The 15,000-nt window shown below is 57.2% G+C and overlaps 1 protein-coding gene across 1 annotated transcript in view; it reads right to left on the reverse strand.

The window, feature by feature from the left end:
* Nucleotides 1-15,000, reverse strand: part of gapvd1 (GTPase activating protein and VPS9 domains 1) — a 26,192-nt gene that overhangs the window by 7,380 nt on the left and 3,812 nt on the right. The window contains exons 3-23 of the mRNA XM_068738481.1: nucleotides 14,886-15,000; nucleotides 14,241-14,813; nucleotides 14,091-14,174; nucleotides 13,882-14,016; nucleotides 13,481-13,673; nucleotides 12,361-12,515; nucleotides 12,137-12,266; nucleotides 10,819-10,944; nucleotides 10,574-10,747; nucleotides 8,936-9,067; nucleotides 6,553-6,687; nucleotides 4,222-4,341; nucleotides 3,975-4,052; nucleotides 3,050-3,390; nucleotides 2,880-2,967; nucleotides 1,615-1,686; nucleotides 1,384-1,522; nucleotides 849-1,007; nucleotides 655-767; nucleotides 415-574; nucleotides 121-328 (exon numbers count right to left, since the gene is read on the reverse strand). The exon at nucleotides 14,886-15,000 is cut by the window's right edge and continues 153 nt beyond it. Of these exons, the coding sequence (XP_068594582.1) occupies nucleotides 121-328; nucleotides 415-574; nucleotides 655-767; nucleotides 849-1,007; nucleotides 1,384-1,522; nucleotides 1,615-1,686; nucleotides 2,880-2,967; nucleotides 3,050-3,390; nucleotides 3,975-4,052; nucleotides 4,222-4,341; nucleotides 6,553-6,687; nucleotides 8,936-9,067; nucleotides 10,574-10,747; nucleotides 10,819-10,944; nucleotides 12,137-12,266; nucleotides 12,361-12,515; nucleotides 13,481-13,673; nucleotides 13,882-14,016; nucleotides 14,091-14,174; nucleotides 14,241-14,813; nucleotides 14,886-15,000 (3,430 nt within the window). The remainder of the gene's footprint in view (nucleotides 1-120; nucleotides 329-414; nucleotides 575-654; nucleotides 768-848; nucleotides 1,008-1,383; nucleotides 1,523-1,614; nucleotides 1,687-2,879; nucleotides 2,968-3,049; nucleotides 3,391-3,974; nucleotides 4,053-4,221; nucleotides 4,342-6,552; nucleotides 6,688-8,935; nucleotides 9,068-10,573; nucleotides 10,748-10,818; nucleotides 10,945-12,136; nucleotides 12,267-12,360; nucleotides 12,516-13,480; nucleotides 13,674-13,881; nucleotides 14,017-14,090; nucleotides 14,175-14,240; nucleotides 14,814-14,885) is intronic.

Here is a 15,000-nt window from a genome sequence, read left to right on the forward strand (position 1 = left end):
GGCCGACTCAAGAGACCGACTCAAGAGACTGGAGGCCGACTCACCGACTCAAGAGACCGACTCAAGAGACTGGAGGCCGACTCAAGAGACCGACTCAAGAGGCTCTGGAGGCCGACTCACCGACTGCAGAGCAGAAATACCTTTGATGAAGTCCAGCATCTTGACCTCCATGTGCTCGAGGAGGAGGCGCACGCAGACCGTGGTGAAGTAGCGGTTAGCCACCTCCTTGTCTCTCAGCACCCTCTGGAGGAGTCTCTCCAGGTGGGCCTGGGAGGTCTGCAGGCCTTGACGACATCTGGTTAGGTAGGCAATGTAGGGGGCCCGCTTCCTAAGGGGGGCACAGAGGAACGGCTCTGTAGCCTGAACCAAAGAGCAGAGGAGGTGCTGCAGCCGACGCCGCGCCGCGCCGCCTACCTGTAATCCTCCGCTATGGCCGCCAGCAGCTTCCTGCAGGTGCGTGCGTCGAAGCGGCTGACGCAGCGCGTGGTCTCCTGGATCTGGGCCATCTGGTTCTTGTCCTGAAGGTTGATGGCCTCTGCTAGCTGGACCTTCAGGAAGCAGACGATCTCATTGTCTGAGGAGACGATAAGGAGGTGCATTAGACGTGGGCGTGGCCTCCACATGACAACGTGACCGTCCCAGGCCGTCGCCTACCTTCAGAGTCCATGTGGTCAGGCAGCCCGTTCCGTGTGATTGCAGGAGCCACGATGGGCGGCGCCACGGAGTCAGCGGAGCACAGAGCCAGCCGCAGCTTCTTCTTGGCATCGCTGGAAACACAGAGAGAGGGTCCATCGAGCCGAGAGGACGACCGGCGGGGCGGGGCGCGGCGGGGCGGGGCGGGGCCAGACCTGAACGAGAACTTGGAGTCGTGCTGCCGGGCCGTCTGGCTGGCCGAGTCCGGGAGGTCATCGGTGGAAATGTTCTGCAGAGCGTCTTCTCGAGGGGAGCCGTGGACGCCGTCCTCAACGATCTCTGACAACGCAGACAGGAGACGATCAATGGAGCAGCTGGAGGAGGGGTGAGGAGGGGTCACGCCCCCCCCTCTCCCTCCACGCCCCCCCACGCTCCCTCCACGCCCCCCCCCCTCCCTCCACGCTCCCCCCACGCTCCCTCCACGCCCCCCCCCCTCTCCCTCCACGCTCCCCCCCCCCTCCCCACGCCCCCCCACGCTCCCTCCACGCCCCCCCCCCTCTCCCTCCACGCTCCCCCCCCCCCTCTCCCCACGCCCCCCCCTCTCCCCCCACGCTCCCCCCCCTCTCCCTCCACGCTCCCCCCTCTCCCCCCCCTCCCCCCCCTCTCCCTCCATGACCCCCCCCCCTCTCCCCCCACGCCCCCCCCCCCCCCTGTCCCTCCACGCTCCCCCCTCTCCCCCCCTCCCCCCACGCTCCCGCACCTCCTGCCCCGTCATAAGACGCTCCACCTGTGGCGCCGTCGCTGGGGCCGCTCCTCTTGATGTTCCTGTACTTGTCCAGGATGTCCTCAGCGGCCTGAGCCTGAGCGCTCTGTCTCGGCAGCGGGTCGTCTGATGGACCCACAAACACAAAGGTGAATTAATGCACCCCGCCGTACCTGAGGCCCGTGTTCCGTAGCGGAGCAAGCCAAAGCGGGACCCACCGTGGGGGGTTCGCTCCTGGGCAGCTTCGTCTTTCTCCTGCTTGTCCCTCTTCCGGAAAGCTGCTATTGGAGCTGTGGAGGGACACAGATTGGGGGGTGGACCAATCACGGCTCGGACCGAGTGAACGCGGAGGCGTCGCCGTCCGGCGCTCGCTCGCCGCTGGACTCATCTTATGAATATAAAGTTGCGTGTTGTTCGATTCGTAGGGGAACCGAAGCGAGACCCCTGAACCAGACGGGTCCGTACAGATACACGTTTTGTCGCGCCCCTAATATAAAACTCCTTTAGGTTTGAAAGCTGCCCGCCCCAAACCATTCGATGGTTGCCCACAAATCTTTGCCTTCCTCAGGAAAGCTGCCGGAAGCCGCCGCCGCCTGGACAGCAGATCAAAGCTGCAAAAAGGGTCTCTGAAAAAGACCTAAAGACACTTGTCATAACAGGCTGCGTCATTTTTTTTTTTAGAATGCAGCAGTCAGACGAGGGACTGGTGATGGACACGATTCAAACAGGCTGAGACAAATGTTCTTTTCCTGTGATTCATGTGAACGTTTAGACCCCCCCCCCCCCCCGTTACATTTTAAAGAACGTTCTCCTGCATTTACTTTTGATTCCGTGTCCACAACAAAGACGACGTCTGCAGAAGGCGTATTTCTTCCAGAAGCGTTTCTGACCTCCTCAGACTGGGCAGGTTGGACTGGAGGGTTTGTTTCACTGCTTTGGGTTGAGACGGACCCGAACCCCCCGTTATAGTGTGGAAACACGGGACAGGGCGTGTCACGAACAAACATCATCTCAGAGTAACGCGCAGCTCGTTGATTCCAGAGATGTGAGTCCAGCTGCAAACAGAAGCGTCATCCATCAGGGCCGATGACAGGAAGGTCCATCTCATGACCATTAGCTGCCGGCGGACAGCCCTGCTGGGGGGGCTACGGCCGTACAATGTCCACATCTAAAGCCCCTCTGATGACTGATTCGCTTAGAAACGTCTCGATAAAGCTGCAGCCGGCGAGACACGAGAGAAAGAGGGGTGGACGTGTCCGTGGAGACACCCCCAACGACAAGAAACATCCTTTTCCCACTGGAGCTCGGGCAGTGGGGGGGGGGGGGGGGGGGCCTGGACCCCCTGGACCGCCTCTCCTCACGTTACAAACCGCGTCTCGTCTGCCTTCTAAGTGTCTTTTGTCCCGTCAGTTGCGACTGAAACGTTTTTCACACACACCTTTAGGATAAAGGCTTTTTCCTTCAGGTGTGTTCGTCCCCTTACCTTTGGGAATGGCCGGCACAAAGCGCTTCTTCCACCAGGGTCTGTTGCGGTCAGACTTCTCGTCGTCGCTGTCCTTCCTGTCTTCAGCCTTTGGACACAGATGAGACGCCAGCTGGAACACTTTAGCACACACACTTACGTTCACTGGAACGGCTGCTGTGGCCCCGTACCTCTCCTTTCAGGGAGTCCTTGCTGGGGGACGCGGACGGCCCCAAGGCCCCAGCAGCGTCGCGCTCGTCACCGGCGACCCTCCGGGTGAGGCCGGGGTCACTGGTGGGCCGGCGACCCGGACACACGAGGTCGGAGCTGCGGCTCCGGACCAGCCTGTCAGGGAAGGAGTGTCGCTGCTTGGCGAGCTCCAGCTCGGCCTGGACCAGGCCGTGGGGCGTGTAGAGCGTGTGGCGGGCCTCCTGCCCCAGGGCGCTGGCTTCAGGGATGGGAGGGTCAGGGGGGGGGTGAGGGGGCCTGGCGTAGTGCACTTTAGGTCTCACTATTGTTCCAGTGGAGGAGCCTGGATGAAAGAAATCGGAGTTTATTCCATTAGCAGGAACTGAAATATTATATTTCATTCTGTACCAGACCGTCCCATAAAAGCAGCAGAGAACTGGAACCCGACACCCCCCACATGCTCCGCCCCCACGCCCCCGCCCCCGACGCGGCTCCGACTGCATGGCAGAAGGGAAGCCTGAAACTCCTCCAGCTTCTGTGGAGACCGCTAACACACAAGCTCCTCGGCGGAGGGGAGGGCACTGAAAGGAGAAGCAGGTGGGGGGCGGGGCCGAGCCCGAGGTGCAGGTAGGCCACCTGTTCCAAGGGTACTCTCTTCTGAAACGCTTCCAATGGCAGCCTGGTGCCACGAGCTCAGTGGGACCGGAGACGGTGCCAAAGAGCCTGGGGAGAGGTCTCTCAACCTGTCCCCCATTCACCCCCCCCCCCCCCCCCCCACACACACACACACACACACACAGATACCAGCATGCCGAGCGCCGACCCGTCCCGTGATTGGCTGAGGCGTGAGGTACACCGTCACCGTCTCAGAGCTCCAGCTGTAGCTCAGGAAGCTAATTAGCTCAGGGAGCTAACGATGCTCGTTACCTTCGCCAGAGGACAGAGGATCGAACATGGCCAGCAACGAATCACTCTGCGAGGGCGGAGACGTCAGCTGGTGTGTTCCTGCAAAAACAAAGGTGCTAGACAATTCAGAGCTTTTATTGATCAACCAGTGATTGATAAACGTTCACAGCGTCTCCAGCCTATCAGAGTATTGAGCTGTGAAGGTGAAGGTGACGGGGACTGATAGCTGTCGCTCTTTAGCGCTGATGGCTTAGCTAGCCCGTCCTACCGTGGCCTGACTCCTCCCCATCTGGGCTGGTCACAGAGTCCTTCCCTCCAAAGTCTGAGCTGCACTCCGAGCGGACGTCCTCGATCTTGTTGGGGATGTCTTCTGAGGTTGCACTGATACCTGCAGCAGGTCGGTGGACAAAAGCAAGTCAGTGCAGCCAAGAACCAGAAGCTTTGTCCACTGCTTCTCACACCAACAGGACATTTTCCTCGTCTCTGAGACATCGGTAGCATGAGCTCCCACGGGTTAGCGCAGTGTTTCCCAACCGGTGTGCCGTGAGAGATGATCTAATACCACCTGCTGGACCACTGACGGTGTCTGTGCTGTAATAACGTGTGTGTGCCGTAATAACGTGTGTGTGCCGTAATAACGTGTGTGTGCCGTAATAACGTGTGTGTGCCGTAATAACGTGTGTGTGCCGTAATAACGTGTGTGTGCCGTAATAACGTGTGTGTGCCGTAATAACGTGTCTGTGCCGTGATAACGTGTGTGTGCCGTGATAACGTGTGTGTGCCGTGATAACGTGTGTGTGCCGTGATAACGTGTGTGCCGTAATAACGTGTGTGTGCCGTAATAACGTGTGTGTGCCGTGATAACGTGTGTGTGCCGTGATAACGTGTGTGTGCCGTGATAACGTGTGTGTGCCGTGATAACGTGTGTGTGCCGTGATAACGTGTGTGTGCCGTGATAACGTGTGTGTGCCGTGATAACGTGTGTGTGCCGTGATAACGTGTGTGTGCCGTAATAACGTGTGTGTGCCGTAATAACGTGTGTGTGCCGCCCGCAGAGCGCTCTTCAGACCCCAGCATCACGGTGTCGCTCTGTTCCTCTCTGCCGCTAACTCTAGTACGGGAACTCCTCCTTGCACTACAAAATAAGAGCGCACACTTCAAAATAAACGTCACGCAACTGTGCTGCATTTACAGCGTGGCAGATTAAAAAAAACTGCATTTATTAAAAAACAGAAAACAAATATTTCCCAAAAAGCAGTTCTTCATGCTTTGGTTTTTGCCTACTCTACACTTTGAGCGCGCTTCGGTTCCCCTTTGAGGAGGGTCATCCTCAGTGGCAGTTTGGGATCACAGCGAGACGAGCAAGTGACGGTGATGGAGACGTTTTTGAGAAGAGAAAATGCAAATGCTGAACAGGACCCTGGACAAAATCCAGACCCAGATGAAGGCCCTGGTATGAGTGGTCGACAAAAGAAAAAAGAAAAGACGGTGAGCTCGGGGCAACACAGCAAAAGCTATCTCTCATTTGGATTGACTTTCACCGGGGATGCAGCGGCACCGACTCCGCTGGGTTTGGGGTGTGGTGAGAAGCTATCCAATAACTCCACGGTGCCAAGCAAGCTCAAACGCCGTCTCCAAACGGAACACCCCGTTCAGAACAAGCCGATGGACTATTTCGTACGCTTACGTACAAACAATGAGGAACAGGAAACTCTTTTTAGAGAAACCTCAAAGGTACAGGAGAGAGTCCTCAAAGCTAGCTACCTCGTTGCTGAACTTGTAGCTAAATCAGAAAGTCCCACACTGTGGCAGAAACATTAATACTGCAGCTTTTAAAGGTAAACGAGCTGCTCGGCGCTGACGCGGCCATCTTGAGATGTTCCCTCTCACCGAGGAACTGCATGATGGAGAACGCTGCTGCAATGAGCGAGGTGATTGGCCCACATTTAAAACCTCTTGAGGAGAAGTTGTCATTTTATTTCTATTCAGCCTCCACAGAATGCCTTGACTGGGTTAGGAACCCACAGAGCTCAGCATCCGGTGCTGGAAAGGACCTGACTTCAAAGGAGCAAGAGGAACTCTGAATCTGTTGCCAAGGAGTTCCCCGTTCTAGCCAACAAAGCTATTTTGACATTGCTCCCGTTTTCAACCACATATCTGTGTGAGCTGAGCTTCTCAAGCTCGACGGCGATAAAAACTAAAAACAGAGCGAGACTGAGAGCTGTTGAGGAAGAGCTTCGTGTGTGTCTTTCTACCATTACTGCAGGATATCCATTTTGTGTTCATCCAAGCAGCCCCAGGTTTCACACTAAGTATAAATACATTAAAAACTATATTATTAACTCTATGTATTATAATAAAGGTCATCTAATTTAACATGTACTGTGTTAGAGTCATTTTGTGTCATTTGGTTGGTGGTGTGCCGCAGGATTTTGTAAATGTAAAAAAGGTTGGGAAACACTGGGTTAGTGGACAGACACGGCACGAGTGATCATCAGATGGAGACCCAGATCCAGATGGACCAGATCCCGCGGGACTCAGGGGGCTCAGTGTGTTTCCAACAAGCTGGGCTTACTGAAAGCTCCAGCTCCACCCATACCTGAGACAACGCTGAGGCCAGGTGTGCTGGGTCTGGAGCTGACCTCTCTGACCTCGGTGTCGTCCGAAGTGCTGCCAACCCCGGAGCAGCTCTCCAGCTCCTGCAGGCGCTCCTCCTGCTTCAGGTCCGGGGCTTCTGGCCATGGTCCCAAGAGGAAAAAGAGATTATTTGGGAATTCAATTGGCGATCCACACTGGACGATGGATGCCCTGCTCTCCTCCCCCTCCGTTATGATTACTGTGAAGCCAAACAGCATATATTATGATACCTTATAACTGCCAAACCAAACCATAAAGCTCGTACGCTCAATACTGGGGCTGCCCAGTGGAGCTGCTGGGTCCAGCCCAACGGCCCCAGCCCGACGGCCCCAGCCCGACGGCCCCAGCCCGACGGCCCCAGCCCAACGGCCCCAGCCCAACGGCCCCAGCCCGACGGCCCCAGCCCGACGGCCCCAGCCCGACGGCCCCAGCCCGACGGCCCCAGCCCAACGGCCCCAGCCCGACGGCAGCGCTCATTTGCCTGCTCGTTAGTAATAACGTGCTGCTGAAGTGCTCTTCAGAGTGTCGTTTTCTGCTGCCGAGCCATGAAGCAAGCGCTGCACTCCACCGTGCTGTTACGGAGCGGAGCACGGGCGGCAAACGCAACAGAAAGCAATCAACGCACTCATGCATGCAGTTTCTGCAGCGCACATATTGAAGCGGTGTGTACTCAATTAACATAAGAAACGCTTAACGCTGTTCATAAAACACTTCAATGACTTTTACAGAAGCTGATGATCCTCATTAATGAAAGGCCGACGTTTAGTTCAATCTGTAAAAACAGACAAGGGTTTGTGCTTGTGCTTGAAACGGCGCAGCAACACGCTGCATAAACGCAGCAACACTGCATGGACGCAGCAACACGCTGCATGAATGCTGCAAGAACGCAGCAACACGCTGCAGGGACGCTGCAGCACGCTGCATGGACGCAGCAACACGCTGCAGGGACGCAGCAACACGCTGCAGGGACGCAGCAACACGCTGCATGAACGCAGCAACACTGCATGGACGCAGCAACACGCTGCAGGGACGCAGCAACACGCTGCAGGGACGCAGCAACACGCTGCATGAATGCAGCAACACTGCATGGACGCAGCAACATGCTGCAGGGACGCAGCAACACGCTGCAGGGATGCAGCAACACGCTGCAGGGACGCAGCAACACGCTGCAGGGACGCAGCAACACGCTGCATGGACGCAGCAACACTGCATGGACGCAGCAACACTGCATGGACGCAGCAACACGCTGCATGGACGCAGCAACACGCTGCATGGACGCAGCAACACTGCATGGACGCAGCAACACTGCATGGACGCAGCAGCAACGCTGCATGGACGCAGCAACACGCTGCAGGGACGCAGCAACACGCTGCAGGGACGCAGCAACACGCTGCATGAACGCAGCAACACTGCATGGACGCAGCAACACGCTGCATGAATGCTGCAAGAACGCAGCAACACGCTGCAGGGACGCTGCAGCACGCTGCATGGACGCAGCAACACGCTGCAGGGACGCAGCAACACGCTGCAGGGACGCAGCAACACTGCATGGACGCAGCAACACGCTGCAGGGACGCAGCAACACGCTGCATGAACGCAGCAACACTGCATGGACGCAGCAACACGCTGCATGGACGCAGCAACACTGCATGGACGCAGCAACACTGCATGGACGCAGCAACACGCTGCAGGGACGCAGCAACACATTGCATGAACGCAGCAACACTGCATGGACGCAGCAACACGCTGCATGGACGCAGCAACACGCTGCATGGACGCAGCAACACTGCATGGACGCAGCAACACGCTGCAGGGACGCAGCAACACGCTGCAGGGACGCAGCAACACGCTGCATGAACGCAGCAACACTGCATGGACGCAGCAACACGCTGCATGGACGCTGCAGCACGCTGCATGAACGCAGCAACACGCTGCAGCACGCCGCATGAATGCTGAAATGAAACCAGCTTTAACTCCAGACTCAGAGCAACACAAGAACCTTCCACCCATTCTTCCTTGCTGACATGCAATCTAATATTTTTCCTTTCTGGGTGAACTGTTCCTTTAAGTGCAGCTGCTGTGGGCCTTCCAACACAGGTGCAGACACACCTGGCGGTCTCGCTCAGGAACCCAGAGCTGCCTGTTAGCGGTACCAGCAGCTCAGCCCTGAAGACAGGCGACAAGATGGCAGGTGCATCAGCTGCTTTCAGGTGTGGGCTGCTACAAGACCACACCTGAAAGCAGCTCAACCCCCACTGCACTAAAAACCAGACATGCATGCAAACACAACTGAGATAAAAGACATTAGAGAAGCAGAAAACCAGCCAGAGGAGCTGGACCCCTACCTGAGTCGCTGGGGAGGACCTCCACGCTCCAGGCCTCGCTCGTGGTCTCTGAGATGGTGGAGCCGTAGGGGTCCAGCAGCACTGAACCGGAGCCGGGGAGGCACAGCAGGCTGCCCAGCATGTTCTCTGCAGCTGCCCAGACAAACAAGAGCCAAAGGGTTAAACTCCCCCCAGTAGGAACCAGTGTTGGAACAGCAACACCGTCGTACCTCAGGCCGCTAGCCGTTCTGTAATTAGCTTTGATCAATTATTCACACGCTACCTATGAGCAACATGTGAAGCCAGAACGTCGCTCCAGGATCGATGCTGTGGGGAAAGGCGGCCCGACTTGTTCAGATATCATCAATGAGTCATCATTATTTCATTAACATTTTAAATGGCATCGAGAAAACATGTTTGAGTCAACTTCTAAGAGCAAGAAATAAAAAGAACCAGATAAACACATTCCTGAGCATGAAGTCATGCAGGGCGGTTTGTAGATGAACCCCAACCCCCCAGGGCTGCGAGTGAGCTGCTGATGAAGACGAGCAGCAGCACCAGAGGAACTGGGTGTAGGTGGCGCTCCAGAGACCCCCGGTGGTGCCTATGGAGGGCACCAGCTTGTCGCGTGGGCGGCCCACAGGCGCAACCCGAACCCTCCAGGGCTGCGAGTGAGCTGCTGATGAAGACGAGCATTACTCGCATCCAAATCACCGCCTCAGCAGAGTCCCTGCATCTCGCTGGAAGGACGAGCTAGCAGGAGCTAGCAGCCTCAAAATCAACCTGCACAAGCCACGCCCCCCGTAGGCCACACACACACACACACGCACACGGCAACGCAGGCATGCCAGCACCTCGGCAGCAGCGTGCAGCGATTTTGGCGACGGCAGGAGAGCCCCCCCCCCCGCCATCCGTGTTTACAGTCTTCCAGGTAGGGGTGCAGAGTCCTCGTCTTTCAGGTGGATGATTAAATGGGCGGCACAACAAGAAGTGAAACAATTAGAATGTCTGCCTCATTATCATGGTAATCTTATCAGAGGGATAATGAGGTATTAATGGATATTTAATGTGCATCTCATAACCCAGTCCCTCAGAGAATACACGCAGGGAAATGATGGAGCAGCCCCCCAACGCCAAATCCAAAGGATGAGAAATGGATGCAAATGAAAGGTCAAAGGGCAGAAAGGTCAATAAGACTGCAGGGGCCGAGGAGAGCGATGGGCAGGACGAGGGTCTGACCCGTTTACTGTCAGAGGTGTGGCTCCAGACAGCACATTGTGAGGAGGCGTGGCCTCTTTATAACCCGGGCTTCCTTCAGGACCGGCTCGCAGACACAGCAGCTGCTACACCTCCATCAAACACAGAAACGACGCTGAGCTGGAGGGCGGTCCCACGTTAAAGGGGACATCCGTGCATTTCTGGAGACGTGCACGGCCGGCCTCCGCCCTGCTTCCTCGTAATCAGAAACACGGGCCTTCAGGTTCCCTTCGGCCCGGTCAGGTGATAATTGGACCAATGATGAGAACGCCCTCAGGAGGAAGCAGCGCCGCATGACATCACTGAAACAAGACGCTGTGGGACGCCGTTCCACCCGCACACCACAAGGGGGCGACGCTTCATGAACAATGTCCTAATCACAGGCGACCTGGCCCCACCCACCTGCTATCTCCTGCAGCCGGTCTTCGTCCATGTTGGGGTCGAAGTCGCTGCCGAGCACGTCGGTGCTCCAGGTCTCGCTGACCGTCTCAGAGATGTCCCGGTCGTCCGTCAGACCCATCATGTCCCGGATCTCAAACTTGCGCAGTTTGTCGTCCAGGTTGTCCTGAGTGGTGGCTGAAGGACAGACCCGGGGCGTTAGACTGGGCCTGGTCGTCTCGCCAGTGAGCGCGCACGCACACACACACCCTGTTCATGCTCCAGAAGCTGCAGCGCCTCCACCCCGTTGCTCCCTGAAGGTCCAGCCCCGAGCTCAGACACAGACTCTCCCTCCAGGTCCAGAGAGGACACGGAGTTGGACCGATTGGAGGGACCTGAGAGAGAGAGAGAGAGAGAGAGAGAGAGACATTCTGTCAGTCAGCTGGAGCTCAGACTAAACCACAATAGGTTACAAATACAGCGACGCCTCGGCGCTCAAAGCAAACCTGAACCGGACACGCCAACGAAGGCGGAGTCTCCCGAGTCGGTCCGGGCTGAGACGCCCTCTGTGCTAATGGTTCTCATGGATCCGTAGAAAGGCAGCGGTAAAACATCGCTGCCGTACATCCTGGAGGGATACGTGGAGAACGAGGAGAACCAGCGGCCCCCCTGTAGAACCAGCGCTCCCCTGTAGAACCAGCGCCCTCCTGTAGAACCAGCGCCCTCCCCTGCAGAACCAGCGCCCCCCTGTAGAACCAGCGCCCTCCCCTGGAGAACCAGCGCCCCCCTGTAGAACCAGCGCCCCCCTGTAGAACCAGCGCCCTCCCCTGTAGAACCAGCGCCCTCCTGTAGAACCAGCGCCCTCCCCTGCAGAACCAGCGCCCCCCTGTAGAACCAGCGCCCTCCCCTGGAGAACCAGCGCCCCCCTGTAGAACCAGCGCCCCCCTGTAGAACCAGCGCTCCCCTGTAGAACCAGCGCCCTCCTGCAGAACCAGCGCCCCCCTGTAGAACCAGCGCCCTCCCCTGTAGAACCAGCGCCCCCTTGTAGAACCAGCGCCCTCCCCTGTAGAACCAGCGCCCCCCTGTAGAACCAGCGCCCCCCCTGTAGAACCAGCGCCCTCTTGTAGAACCAGCGCCCCCCCCCTTGTAGAACCAGCGCCCTCCCCTGTAGAACCAGCCCTCCCCTGTAGAACCAGCCCTCCCCTGTAGAACCAGCCCTCCCCTGTAGAACCAGCCCTCCCCTGTAGAACCAGCCCTCCCCTGTAGAACCAGCGCCCCCCTGTAGAACCAGCGCCCTCCCCTGTAGAACCAGCGCCCTCCCCTGTAGAACCAGCCCTCCCCTGTAGAACCAGCCCTCCCCTGTAGAACCAGCGCCCCCCTGTAGAACCAGCGCCCCCCTGTAGAACCAGCGCCCCCCTGTAGAACCAGCGCCCTCCCCTGTAGAACCAGCCCTCCCCTGTAGAACCAGCCCTCCCCTGTAGAACCAGCCCTCCCCTGTAGAACCAGCCCTCCCCTGTAGAACCAGCGCCCCCCCCTGGAGAACCAGTGATCCGTTTGAGCAGCTCTTGGGCTCGGTGCTGGACTCACCCTCGGAGATGCCTTCCAGGTTGTCGCTGCAGAGCGAGAAGCGCAGCGTTTTGTCTGGTTTCCCGTGCAGCTTCATGTCATCGGCATGGCCCTCCCCCTGGGCCCCGTCAGCCAGCTGCAGGTTCAGCACCTAGATACAGCATGGGGGGGGGGGGGGGGGGGCTCAGGGTTATTATTTACATGGACTCACCAAGCGTTCAGCGATGACACGGACACCACCTCACCTCATTCTCTGACATCATCCCAGGGACAGTCTGAGGTCCGGTTCCCAGTGACATCACCAGCACCTCCTCCGGCATCAACTCCTGAATGGATTCCTGGGAGCTGGCCTCTGCCTCCCCCTCCTGGGCGATGTTGGTACGGCTGCGACTACGGGCAGCTGCTGGCGGGCCGTTAAAGGAATGGACAAACGGAAGACAATCAAGACAATCTGCATCTTGTGGGAGCTGACCCCTCCTCCAACACCTCCACACGAGCAACGCGCTGGAAGGAACCCACAAACGTCGCCGTGCTTCCATCAAAGGACTCAAAGGAAGGAACCCACAAACGTCGCCGTGCTTCCATCAAAGGACTCAAAGGAAGGAACCCACAAACGTCGCCGTGCTTCCATCAAAGGACTCAAAGGAAGGAACCCACAAACGTCGCCGTGCTTCCATCAAAGGACTCAAAGGAAGGAACCCACAAACGTCGCCGTGCTTCCATCAAAGGACTCAAATACGCTACAATAATTAATGACGATAATCCTGAAAGGCCATCGTGATGCATTCAGGCCTGCTAGGAAATCATAGTCATCACGGAGCATTCGTTCATGTCCAACTTATCAAAGACTTTTGACTAAATTTGATGAAATGATTTCAGTTATTTGAAGCTAATCTGCTTTCCCAGTTTTATTAAATGTTCTAGATGTTCCAAAATTCATAGTTTATTCAAATAAACATTTATTTGGCCCAATCCCAAGAAAACGCTGATAACTAAGGCAAGGCGGTGTGAACGTCATATTTCAGAGGCCCTTTTCTTACTGCGGGGCGTCGCTACGGCACCGTTTGTCTTGAGAATGCTAATGAAGGTCGTCGACGCATCCCTTCCATCCATTCCAATTAAAAGGAGTTCATTTATATTTGGTAATTTAATTAGTTGTCATTTCTGTAATTGAGCCTCAATCCGAGCCACGCTAATGATCTTTAGAACAAGCCGAGGGGAAGCTCATTAGCGCGTTATAAAACACGGCCTTCCAGCCGTCGCCACGCAAAATGCTTATCGTCCTGATTCCAAAGGAAACGTTCTTCAGCAGCGGTTGCATCACTTTGAACTCATCAGGAAGAGGGAGGGTTAGCGGTTAAGTACCTATGGGGAGCCTGTTCTTCTTGTTGGCGGGGGTGGTGGCTGGGGAGAGCTGGGGGGTGTTGGAGGGGGTGAGCTCCAGGCTGTTGCTATTCACACTTCGATTGTGGGGCACGTTTGCAACCACGGTCTCCAGAGCCATGTGCTCCTCCTCCCGAAGGTGCTCCCACGCCATTACGCTGCGCACAAAGTCCACCTGTGCAGAAAGAGGAAGACGTGATCGCTCAGGTAATCACACAGGAAGTGACAGCGAGTTCCCACACGTTCACACTGGTTCTATGAACCGTGGGATCCAACACGAAGGTGCTGCTGCAGAACTTTGGAGCTCGTCACCACCCAAGAGTCCCGTCTGACAATTACGATCAGGAAACGACAAACAACGGACAGCAGGCGGCGCCACCTACCAGCACCAGCAGCTGATTGTGTGTGATATAGACCGCCGTCCTGCTCAGGCCTTCAAGCAGATTCATGGAGGACATGGGAGGAGTCTCAGCGGCTCGTCCTCCAATCACCACATCCAGAAAGGCAGCAACACAGCTCTGTGGGAGGAGTCGAGACGATGAATGGGGCGGCAGCGAGCTGGAGGCTCCGACCGGCCCACAAAGACTCAAACCTTATCAAACTTGGACAAACTGCTTTTCCTCCTGGGATCGGCGTCGTCGTCAGCCATGGCGAGCTGCTGCAAAAGCTGCCCCACCTGCAAACAGGAAGTAAGAGGAAGGCCCGACTCCCACGCGACGGCGGCGTGCTCTGCGCCTCGTACCTGCATCAGGTTGAAGCGGGCCACCTCGTTGATCGGGGCGTCTGAGATGATGCCGTACTGCTCCGGCTTCACTATGGCCGGGCAGATGAAGCAGGTGAGCAGCAGGTCGGTGCACATGGTGCGCACCTCGCCCACCTGCAGACGCGCCACGCATGACAAAGTCTTGTACACCTGGGAAACGATCCAGCGCAGGCTGTGGGGAAAGCAGTAGGTGTTCTGCTTCAGGTAGCCGATGAACTTGTTGACCAGAGCGACCAGCTTGCCTTCGTTGGCCTCCACAGCGGCCTGCACCCGCTGCGCGTAGCCCGCAGAGCCCTTTTCCCCAAAGCGCTCCTGCTGGGCCGGAGTCAGGTGCTCCGTCACCTTGGCCGGGTCGGTCTCCAGGTGGTCTTCGTCTTCCACCAGCAGCTGCATGATGGGTTCGTGGAGGGTGGCGGTGAGGAAGAGCTTCGCCGAGTACAGCCCCTCAGAGAAGAGCTTGAACAGGATGCTGAAGGCGCAGGTTCCACGCCGCAGCAGGCGCCGAGGGTTGTCGCTCTCCTTCAGCTCAAACTCTACGAGGTATCGCAGCACCTGGGGAAGGAAAGGCGCCCCGCATGACAGCGTCCCACCGCACAGAGACCATCAGGGCTGTCGGCCCCTCACCTGCAGCAGGTAGCTCTCGTCCTCCTGCATGATGCAGTTCCCATACAGAGAGGTGAAGACGGTGTGGATGACGGCCTGGGCGTGTTCCTGGTTCTGCCTCTCCCCTGCCACCAGA

Source organism: Brachionichthys hirsutus, chromosome 4, assembly GCF_040956055.1.
Source record: "Brachionichthys hirsutus isolate HB-005 chromosome 4, CSIRO-AGI_Bhir_v1, whole genome shotgun sequence".
NCBI classification, from domain to species: domain Eukaryota; kingdom Metazoa; phylum Chordata; class Actinopteri; order Lophiiformes; family Brachionichthyidae; genus Brachionichthys; species Brachionichthys hirsutus.